The sequence below is a fragment of the Watersipora subatra genome, chromosome 10, assembly GCF_963576615.1.
Source record: "Watersipora subatra chromosome 10, tzWatSuba1.1, whole genome shotgun sequence".
In the NCBI taxonomy this organism is placed as follows: Eukaryota; Metazoa; Bryozoa; class Gymnolaemata; order Cheilostomatida; family Watersiporidae; genus Watersipora; species Watersipora subatra.
The window spans coordinates 11,060,108-11,072,327 of NC_088717.1; the positions used below are offsets into that span (position 1 = coordinate 11,060,108).

The 12,220-nt window shown below is 38.5% G+C and overlaps 1 protein-coding gene across 1 annotated transcript in view; it reads right to left on the minus strand.

Moving 5' to 3' along the window:
- Nucleotides 1–12,220, minus strand: part of LOC137406652 (phospholipid-transporting ATPase IB-like) — a 47,387-nt gene that overhangs the window by 10,723 nt on the left and 24,444 nt on the right. The window contains exons 14-22 of the mRNA XM_068093255.1: nucleotides 7,258–7,321; nucleotides 6,594–6,705; nucleotides 5,928–6,010; nucleotides 5,269–5,388; nucleotides 4,565–4,716; nucleotides 4,211–4,331; nucleotides 4,022–4,112; nucleotides 3,654–3,808; nucleotides 974–1,177 (exon numbers count right to left, since the gene is read on the minus strand). Coding sequence (XP_067949356.1) covers nucleotides 974–1,177; nucleotides 3,654–3,808; nucleotides 4,022–4,112; nucleotides 4,211–4,331; nucleotides 4,565–4,716; nucleotides 5,269–5,388; nucleotides 5,928–6,010; nucleotides 6,594–6,705; nucleotides 7,258–7,321 — 1,102 coding nt within the window. The remainder of the gene's footprint in view (nucleotides 1–973; nucleotides 1,178–3,653; nucleotides 3,809–4,021; nucleotides 4,113–4,210; nucleotides 4,332–4,564; nucleotides 4,717–5,268; nucleotides 5,389–5,927; nucleotides 6,011–6,593; nucleotides 6,706–7,257; nucleotides 7,322–12,220) is intronic.

Consider the following 12,220-nt stretch of genomic DNA (forward strand, 5'->3'; position numbering starts at 1 on the left):
TATGCTTCTATTCATGTGAGCAATCCCTCAAAGATCAAGCATGTTTGCTTGATGTTTGCTTACTGAAAACAGAGGCAGATGTGTTTTAAGAGCATTGTTGTAGAAACGATAGCTCGGTGATCTTGGCTGGATGTGTCTGAGCCTAGTGTCAAGAGAACCTCAACAACCAGAGACATGGCCAGATGTAAAAGACATTTTTTTAGGTTGGATGTCCTTCATGTCACCACCAGTGGCCTTTTTTGGAGTTTAACATTAACCTGTTGCTTGCAGTTCAGGCATTTCAAACTAAATGTAAACCACGCAGTACATTAACCTGATTTGAAAATACAACACGTTGCAGTTGCTCACAATGACACAATAGTGTTTATTTATTCCACTCTAAGTCACTTGAACCACCGTGTCAGTTTTAAGAATACCGTGTATTTGAACGTCACCTCTATTTGAGGGTCACAATGGGAGAGAGGTTAAAACATAGAACGCCACCCTTTAATTGAATGCCACTTCTACTTGAACACCAATCCTATTTGACCGATGTGATTTGACATTCTTTATGTCAAGAACCCATAATAGCAAGTGCTCAGTAGAAAATGTGTCAACAAAACTGTACTAATAATGGCTCGATTACATCAATAACAATGAATTCGTTGTTTCTGTTTGTATCGAAGTCTATTTTCTAAATCCAAATCTAGGTTTTTTCTTTAGAAACTATGACTACAACCCCATAAAAATATGTATCATGTTGTAATATATAAGACTGTATGAGCACCTGTATGATGTTGTAATATATATAAGACTGTATGAGCACCTGTATGATGTTGTAATATATATATATAAGACAGTATGAGCACCTGTATCATGTGCTAATATACATATAAGACTGTATGAGTACCTGTATCATGTTCAAATGTCGTAATATATATAAAACAGTATAAACAACTGTATTATGTTGTAATATATAACACTAAATGAGCACCTGTATCATGCCAACATCATTAGCACCATCTCCAATGGCAAGAGTAATAGCTCCCACAAATTTTTTGACGAGCGCGACAATCTCTGCCTTTTGGATGGGTGAGACACGGCAGCATATGACAGCCTTGCAGCTAATCGCAATTTTAAGGAAGTCAGTCATTAGACAACTGTTCTCTTTAGCGTATTGCAGAACATGCGTAAGTGTCTATAATGTAGAAGATGAGTGATACAGCATTGTTCCATAAAATTGGGCATATTTTCATGCTTATATGTACAGTATATGCAATTTTCGATGAAATAAAACCACCTAAAAGAAAATATTTCCATAAGCAGACAAAATCTATCTACATGATTAGCGTCTAGTTTATACACCTGTTTATACATTCAACTACAGTGCTTCTTAAAGCTTACAAAAGTAGAGCAGTTTAAAATCTAGTCCAAAGATTGTTCTGAAACAAGCTACCGGGAGCTTCCTTCTCTCGACCGGCTCCATTTGCACAATGTTGAGTGTACCACTTTTATGACCTAACCATCGTATTAGAGCTAGTGGCTTCAATGGGTGTTTCATCATGATATACTGTAAATCAAACAGCCTATCACTCATTGCAATATAACTCGACCACCTTCATCTCCTCTCATCACACTTCTCAAATATAAAACCCTCATTCCATTGCCATCATCACAAAGTGGCTGTTTAAGCTGACTAAAAGTAAAAACTATCACGACCTCTCATAGGTAAACATCTGGTTATTCTTTTCCTCAGAACGGATGAGTAAACCAACTAGTTAGATAACTTGGTGCACCAGCCAAAGTGCTTCATTGAAGAACTGAGGCACTCGTGGTTGAAACTTTACTCATCTTGTGACAAGTCATCAACGATCAGTATCATAAATATGATATCATATGTCAGGCTCATTAAGAGTACATCTGTAAGCCAGCTTTTAAAAACTAAACTCAGGTGAATAAGTAGCAGCAGTTATTAGTTTTATGCTAAGCACTAAACACCCAGCTCACCTACAAAGCCTGCCACAATATAAAATGATTTAATTTAATGCTTCCACTAAAATTAGATCATCTGTTCTAGAAATCCAGACATTCAGTGCTTATGTCAAAATCATACTCACTTCTTTTAGTTTTAATAACTGATAGATTGGAGACTCTACCTACATCTGTGTGCTTCACCTACATCTGTGTGCTCCACCCACATCTGTGTGTTCCACCTATATCCGTATGCTCTACCTACATCCGTATGCTCAACCTACATCTGTATGCTCTGCCCATTTGGACAACTAGTGCGCAAATTACAAGGAAGGCAAATACCACTTAAAACTTATACTGGTAAGCCAACTCCATGGTTCACATCCCTAAATGTGAGTACTCATCAGTAATAATTTATGGTGATAAGTATTGATAGGGTGAAAAGTTCTTTAGGTCTTGTCAAACAAAATACATTCATATTTTCTCTGCTGCCTTCAGGAAATCATGAAAGAACAACTTGTTCAGGCACAACTAGCAGATTATACTCAATTCTACTGAAGCATACAGTAAAAATGTATTTAAACATAGCCAGGTATTAAGTAGCATGTGAGATGGTGTGAAGGCCAAGAGAGCCAATAGAGAAGCTTGTTATCTAACCAGTATCTAAAGGGGTCTGAATCGATATAAGCATATCACAATCTAGTTCAATTTTCCCTTATTAATCTATATAACAGCCATTTTCACTTTAACCAGTTTCACTGCTTTAAACAGTTGCTGACTTAAAACAGTTTCACAGCTTTAAAGTCAGTATTGGTTGGAAAAGGCGAGCTAGGTAAGCGTGTAAGCCGCGGAGAAAGACCAACAAACTGTGGTGCATACTACTGCCTCAACTCTATTTACAACCTATTCAAATGTTTGCCTACCTTTCACCACCAATGATCAGACTTGATCATATTTATGGTGTTAACCAGAGAGTAGAAGCCAAGCACAGACATCTGACAGCAATGCTGATATAGACCTTACAGTTTGTTCAGACCTTTTTGATATTTGGATACAACCGTGTCTGCATGACCGCCAGCGTGTTGAACAAACAACATGCAATGGCAATTATAGCCACTGATGCTTTAAATGCTGTAACGTTAAACTAATTTAGACTAAATATTATTCCACGTACTGATTAACTTTGACACATGCGGTAACAGCAAATATCTACTGTCACTGAGTAAACTTTGTAATTGCACCAACCATTAATATATGGTGATTGCATCATTGCGTTAGCTGTGCGATTGTGTTAACTATGTAAGCTGTGTCAGCATTTCAACTAAGTTGCCATGCATTCAGTTTAGTAGCTATGTTCAGAAGGTACTCACGAAGACTGTACTGAGTAATAAGCCAGATTAACAGTGTTCCATTACACTGATTTATGATAATTAGTTTGATGCACCATATACTGTACACAAAAGAGTAAGCTAGTATTGTAAACCCCAATGAAAACTACAGAGAACAAGTCATTTTCGGATACAAAAAGCATAGTTAGAATAGTAAAATATTGTTTGATGACTCAATCTTTTTACAGATTATATAACCAAATTATAAACTATCTATATATACTAAACTATCATGGTTCTTAAACCATGATCTTACAAGATCATGGTTTAAGAACCTTTAGCTCCATATGTACCAGATATTTTAAGCTGACTCACTTGACCGTCTATAATAAGAGCAACGTTATTAGACTTCTGTATGGAGGGTCCAAACTCAGTGATGGCCCTTTTGATCTGTACTTTCGTATCATCATGAGATCGAGCATTGATAATCATGAGAGGCATGTCAGTGGTGAGGAGACAACAGGAATAACCTGAAGAATATTAGGGCTGGACTAAAATACTAAACTCACACCGCTATTTTGAGTGCAACTAACAGAAAGCAGTCGTATTTAAAATAAAAATCAGGAACTACAGAATGTTATCACGATCTTTGTTATCACAATGGATCACGTCAGTAATCTAGCAGAAAAATGTTTACTGTGTAATTGGAAAACTGATGAACTGATGCCAGAAATTTAACTTACCGATGTTAATGGCAGTTTCCTGTTTGTCACCTGTCAGTACCCATATTTTGATATCAGCTTTAGCTAGACTGGCTATGCAATCTGGAACTCCCTACAACAATAATGGTTAAAAATCAGCATTCAACAACAATCAAAGACTATCTCGTAAGAAAAGAGTATTATAGAAGCTCGCTTAGACCTTAGCCTCACCTCCTGTAGCTTATCCTCTATAGCAGTCGCCCCAACCAATGTCAAGTTCACCTCTAAAAGTTCAGCAGCGGCAGCAACCAGTTCATCTCTCTTGGAAATAGCTATGCTGGCCTCGTGGTATCTGCAAGCAATGGAACATTCTTGTGAGTCACCAATGCAACAGCTACACAACGCAACAGCAATTTTCCCTCACTGTGTGAATAAGGAAATAGCCTGAAATAATCTGCAATATTCCAATTGTGACATGTTGCTTTATGATTGACAACGACAATCTTTGTAAAACGGTAAACTGACTAAGCCCTAGAAATGAGCAAAGAGTTCAGTCTTTCAGGGAGAGTTAATAAGTAACATTACTTCTTATTCCAGGAGTCATACTCGTCTTTTTTTAAAACTCGTACAGCCAGGCAGAGAGTTCTGAGGCCGACATGAGCAAAGGACTGGAGCTGAGACTCAAGGAGAGGAACCAGAGACTGATTAGTAGCAAGCCTCTCCAGTATCACACTGTCCTGTTGAAATATGCAAAGTGATGCAGCCAAGTACCGTCTCATGGTAAAAACACGAGGGTATGCAACTGGCTAAACACAAGTAGCTGTAGTAGAAAAGATTTTTAAGAGTGTCTTTTGTTTTGAAACGTTACCTCATTTCTATAATGAAAAAGATGACAAAAATGCAAAAAGAAAGTTAAAAAGTGAGCAAGAACAGGAGTGAATTAGCGTGAGAGGAGAAAGTGAGATTGAAAGAAAGAATGAAAGAATGAAAATGAGAGAGTGATGAGGAAGGTGAAGAAGAGAGCAAATGAGGAGGAAGAGAAATAGAGACAAAGAAAGTGAAATAGAAATAAATAGGAAATAAGAAAGTGAGATTGAAATGAAGAAAAGCAAGTGAAAAACACAAGGAAAAAAAATCATTGAAACTACATACGCAAAAGCCATTACTTATTTTGCAACTGGTGTTTTCACCTCACCATGTAGATTTTTTATAGGCTTTATCGTAAAACAAAGGCTAATGGGAATGAAAAATTCAAATAAATCGAGAACAGAAAAACTAGAGAAACCCACCGCTCCTTTGCACATGAGTTTAATTGTACCAGACTTGTCTCGGACTACTACAGACATGCGCTTCCGGGCACTCGTAAAGTCTATGACATTCAGCAACTCATACTTCTCGACACCATTAGGCTAAAAACACAAGACAGGAGTTGCTAAAACAAACATAGCAATATCATCTAAATAAGGATTTGCTACACCAACTTGTTCAATCAGACATCTTTTGTGACTCTGACTTGACTTGGGTCTTATAACACAACTCGCTCTGTTATTTTGTGCAGACCAATTACTCAACTGAACTGTACTCTACTGCAATAATAGTGTATTGTGATAAAATGCAGTAATAAGAATAAAGGCATCCATCTATACAGTGTTGAAGAGTTGGATTGAAATGGAGTGGCGAAAAAAGACAACCAACTCCAAGGTTTTTACAATGGACTATTGCTGAACAAACTGTAAACTAGAAACAACCTTGCCCAAGGTCTCTCACAGATAATGTTGAAGATTTGAAGAGTCGAAGTGATAAAAGATGTCAACCTTGGTTTATGTTACCAGCCAAATGAACTGCCGAATTGACATTCATTGCGACAGTTAACGAGTTTTTATTTTCGGCTATACATCATATAAATGCAATACCATATCTATCATTAATTCATAATAACAATCCATACAGTGCTGATAGTAATGGTGTCAGGTGTTCGCTCTGTGAACTGCCAGCCCATACTCTGTGCTCCTTTCACCAGTGCAGCCTCATCTGTAACACCATTCAATCTAGGATATTAAATGTCTGTAATAGCGTTCAACAGAGGGTAATTATACATGTCTGAAAGAAAATTCAACTGAAGGTATTACATATTTGTACCAGCATTCAACTAAAGGTATTATTAATCTCTGTAACAGCATTCAACTGAAAGTATTACATAATAACTGTAACAGCATTCAACTGAAAGTATTACATAATAACTGTAACAGCATTCAACTGAAAGTATTTCATGACCTCCGCAACTAACCTCTAGCAAAAAAGAAAGATTTTCTTAGGAAGATTGCAATGAGAAGATTACATAAACATAAAATGCAAATTAGTCAAACCCCTGCACACGTATCTATTAACTGTCATAACATGAAACTAGCACGTAATGTCCATATTCCCAGCGGCGCACGCACCAGTCGAAATCAAAATCCAGCTAACTCGCAAAATAAGGAGAGCAGTTTTATAGAGTTTGTATCGTGTTTTTGTGAGAGGCTAGCATGTAAAAATTTATTTAAATAATCATAAATGGCCATAGTCTGAACAAGGTGTTTGCAACATGGATATCCCCTACAACACATACAATTACCTGGAGAGGAAGCCCTGTATATATAGTCTCCATCATTTTTTTCAGGAACTACTGTATGGCAGACTGCAAGAAGCTCTAGGAAGTCTTTTATCTTGCCTGTATCTTTATCTACCTAAAAATGACATCCTATTGACAACCATGGTAACCATGCATCAAATCAACAATAAAGGCTGCACCATTTACAAACTAATTTGAATCAGCTGACAGGGAGAATATAAGAGGAACTATAGAAAGACATCTTCTCACAGACAGAATATAAGAGAAACTATAAAAAGGCTTATCTTCTCACAGACAGGATAAAAGGCGCTTTTGGAAACTATATAATGGTTTATTTTCTCACAGACAGAATATAAGAGAAACTATAGAAAGGCTAATCTTCTCACAGACAGAATACAAAGAAAAATTATAGAAGGGCTAAATTGGCAGTGTAAATTATTTGACACCAATTAATAAAACCTTGGCAAATATGAAGTACCAGACTTACATTATGTCCCGGTTAAGAATTCAGAAACCACCAATTATTCTAAAGTTGGAACACTGAAAATTGAACATTTCTTGCTACAGAGAATGAAAAGTTCAGTCCATGCCTTCTATGACAAGACTTGATCATAATCAACAAGGCATATGGCTCAAGAAATTCAATTAAAAAGCTCTTGATACACACCTTTTTAGCAGCGCGTTTCTTCAGTTCCTTTAGAGGAATAATCTCACCTTCAGTAATGTCATCCCTAAAGGTAAATAAGTAAATGTGGTAATTATTATTAACCATAAGCTTGTATCATGGTAATTATTATTAACCATAAGCTTGTATCATGGTAATTTTATACCATCTATCAGCTACAGCGACATCAACAGCTGATAGCTCGAACACATATGGCATTTCCAAAGCTTGGCAAGTGCTTGCCAACTACTATATCATTAGCTATCATCTATAGAGAAGATGTGTCACCAGGTAGCATATTTTATAGAGATGGGCACAAAATCTTATACACTTGTAGCTACCATCTTCTATCGACAGGAGCATGGTAAAAAATATGTTGTTAGCAAGCATGTTTTGCTGACAGGCGATTAAGACGCCATTGGCTAGCATTTCTATAAAGAAGAGAATGGTAGCGATCATTTTATTGGACAAGAATATGAGAACTAAGATCATTATCTAGAATCTTCCATGAACAAGAGAATTTCAACTAATACACCATTAACTTGCATCTTCTATCTGGGTTGCTTCGGCATAAGCAATACAACATCATCCAACATATTATTCTATAGACAAAATAATAAAAACTAATACATTATTAGCTAGATCCTGCCACAGGCAGCAACAAGGTAAGTAGGCCTACATGTAATACACTAAAAGCTAAATACTTCTATAGATAATATAATCTTAACTAATGCACCACTAGTTAGCATCTCCTATAAACAAGAACATTACAGCTACGGTTTCCCTTCACTACTTCCTGGTTTAGCTTTCGCCGCTTCTTTAACTCGCGTACAAAAAGTATAAATTAAAATATTACAAATAATAATCAACTAAAATACATGAAATATAGAAATCTCCCTCATATACGACCAATAAAAAAATGACATAAGACATGATTTAGACAAGCGATATATATATATGATACGATAAACATGTATATATTGATATATATATCGATATACATATATATCATTTGTCGCGCTCAATGGGCACCAGAACACCTCTAATAGGGGAAATCCACAAACAAGAATAACCCCTATGCTGACGTATACACATGTATATATATATATATAATTGTTTACTAAGCCCGGTTAACCCGTATGGGTGGTAATTTCTGCTCTAACTCGGGTCTTCTACCAGAGACCTGGGAGCTTGAACACTCGCCTCAAAATCTTAGCTGTTCCCAATAGCGCACCTTTCTGCAACTCACCTGAGTTGATTGCTGTTGGTATTTGGGCAAGCCACATTTTATGCATCGGTGTTATTGCGCCCAGTGCCCCAATGACTACTGGAATTACAGTTGTTCTTACATCCCAGCATTTTTCAATCTCTTCTCTAAGAGGGAGATATTTCTCTACCTTTTCTTTTTCTTTGCTGGCTATATTGTATTCATTGGGTACTGCTATACCTATTATAGTAGACCTCTTGTTCTCCTTGTCCACCACCACTATATTTGGTTGGTTTGCTAGAACATGCTTGTCAGTCCAAATGTGGAAGTCCCAGAGAATCTTAGCGCGGTCATTTTCATTGACCATACCAGGAGCTTCCCACCAGTGTTGTGGTTTATTAAGGCCATACTCATCACATAGACTTCTATAAACAACACCTGCTACATGATTATGTCGTGGAGTGTATGCATTTCCTGCTAGCTGCTTGCATCCACTGATGATATGTTGGATGGTCTCAGGCATGTATATATGTATATATATATATATACATATATATACTTATATATACACATATATACCTTATATATATATATATATACATATATACACATATATACCTTATATATCTATATATATATAAGGTTGTATATAAGGTTGTATATATATATATACATGTATATATACAGGACAGATACCGCAGTTGGTAAGGTATTGGGACAGTGATCATTAGGTCCTAGGTTCAAACCCCAACAACTTAGACAAGACCTTTGCTTGTATAATGTCTACAACCTCTATGATGAGTGCAATAACCAAAACCATGCCGGCTCCGACGTCACCCGGTCAAACAAGTCCGCGCTGCCTGTAGCTGAACCAGGACAAGGCAGTGAAAAATTAGTACTACTGGGTAAAGGCAGTGAAGGGCTACTGGTTCAATATGGATGAAATGGACTTGAACTGATAATACTGACCTCATGCAGTGCTACTTTATGAGTGAACCTCAAAAGTGGGGCTACAAGGGAAGAATGCTTCAACTGTGGATAAGCATGCACCCTGAATTTCCACTAACCGCTAAGCAACTTGTAGCTCAGAGAATTAACATAATCAAGCAGCACCTCATATCGGAACTTGAGGTAGATGAAATTAGGGAACAGTTCACCCAAGTAACCTCGACCAACGAAGAGTGCATATCAATACACACTGTCACACATACACAATCTTGTGTTGACTCACGGGTTGAAGGATACATGCACTTTGACCTTGACCCAAGGGTGAGAGCTTGCGGAAAATATCATCAACAAGATGCCAGCTGCTAATGATTATGGAAGCAGGGTACTACTACGGAGAGTTAGCAGGTCCATACCTAAGAAGCTGTTAGCAGACATTAACTTGGCACTGGGGTCGATCTCAACTGGATCGATCAGTGAGACTAATGCCCTAATCTAAAGTACAGCAACCATCATCTTGGAGGAGATGGGTATTAAGCCACTGCCAACAGGGCCTCAAGCCATTCTATCCTGGCAGATGAGGCTACAAAATAAGATCAAGGACTTGCGCAAGAAAGTTAGTAGGCTCAGTGAGAGATCTAACCACAGTTTGGAGCGTCCAAGAAGGGAAGCCATGGTAGAAGCTCTAGAATCTGCCAAACAACAGCTAGTAGCACTCTCCGCACGACTGAAGCAGTACACCAAAGCGCGGGATAACAAGAGAATGAACAAACTGTTCATTAATAATCCATCTAGAGTGTATTTCCAGTTCAAAGGTGAACTGCAGAGGCCAATGTCAGATCCTCCCCGATCCAGCACTTCAAAGTTTTGGAAGGACATCTGGAAGAAAGAGACTATTCATAACACCATTGCAAATTGGCTGAAGAGGCTTAAAAAGAGCCATCAACTGACTCTCCTGGTCCTTCCCCACTGTGGCTCAGCAAGGACTCACCATCAGCGAAATGGACATCAAGCGCAGAGTGCAGCGTATGAAGAACTGGGTAGCACCTGGCCATGACATGATTCAAGCCTTCTGGTTGAAGAAATTAATATCACTTCACACTAGAATGGCTAAGCAGACGGAATGCCTAATAGAACAAGGCGACCATCCGGAATGGCTGACCAAAGGACGAACTGTACTTCTGATAAAAGATCCAAAGACAGGGGCCGATGCCCAAGAACTATCGACCAATAACGTGCTTGCCTACCACTTGGAAACTACTCTCAGGAATAGTTGCAGACAAACTGGAAGAGCACATGAGTCACTATATGACCAGTGCTCAGAAAGGAATTGGGCGCAACACCCGAGGAGCCAAACATCAGTTATTGGTGGATCGGACGGTCTGTCAAGACAGCAGGAGAAGGCATACTAATCTTGCAATGGCTTGGATTGACTACAAAAAGGCCTATGACTCAATTCTCTATAGTTGGATACTTGAGTGCCTCAATATGTACAATGTTCACCCTGCTCTTGCGGCACTCATCAAGATGTCAATGAACAAATGGAAAACGGAACTGGAGGCTAATGGCAAAAAGCTGGCGAGTGTAAAAATTAAGCGAGGTATCTATCAAGGTGACTCCTTATCACCGCTGCTTTTCTGCATATGCCTAAACCCTCTAAGCAATATGCTGGAGAAAACTCAATATGGGTACCAGTTTAAGAGTGGCACCAAAATAAACCACCTCTTCTACATAGATGACATCAAGCTGTACGCTAACAAAAAAAGAGACATTGATTCGCCAATACACCTCACTCAGGTATACAGCAAGGACATCGGAATGACCTTGGGTATTGAGAAATGTGGAAGGCTAATTCTTAAGAAAGACCATTCTATGCTCACAGATGGCCTGAGAATGCCAAATGGTACCATCAAAGATATAGAAGAAGAGTACAAGTACTTGGGATTATGCAAAGCAACATCAACCATGAAGCCGAGGTGCGTCAAAAAGCCATTACCAAATACAAGAAACGCTTTCGGCAGGCCCTACGGAGCCAGCTCAATGCCAAGAACCAAGTCGTGGCAATAAATACCTACACATTGCCAGTAATAAGATATCCAGCAGGAATGATAAAGTGGACTGAGGAAGCCATCAAGGAAACAGATGTAGCAACTCGTAAACTGCTGACCATGCATGGAGCACTCAACCCAAAATCTGACACTACTAGATTGTATCTCGATAAAAAATATGGCGGTAGGGGACGCAAAAGTGTATAGCAGACAGTGAAAGAAGAAGAACAAAACATCAAAGCCTATGCAGCCTTCATGGCCACTTCAGATAAGTTGCTAGCTGAATTTCAATCGGCTGCTCTGACAATGGAGCTTTGCAGTAATGATGAGGAAACTGACTGGCACATTAAACCTCTTCATGGTGCTTACCACCGACAAATATCTAAGGTTGGCGATCTTCACTAGACAAATATGTGGCTGAACAAAGGAAACCTAACAGCCAATACAGAGTCGCTAATCATGGCAGCCCAGGAGCAAATGCTCCCAACAAGGCAACTCCAAACAAAAATCTATCACACTAGAGACAATCCTAGAAGCAGACTGTGCAAAGATGCACCTGAGACCATCCAACACATCATCAGTGGATGCAAGCAGCTAGCAGGAAACACATACACTGAACGGCATAATCATGTCGCAGGTGTCGTGTATAGAAGTCTATGTGATGAGTATGGCCTTAATAAACCACAACACTGGTGGGAAGCTCTTGGTAAGGTCAATGAAAGTGACCGCGTTAAGATCCTCTGGGACTTCTACATTCGAACTGACA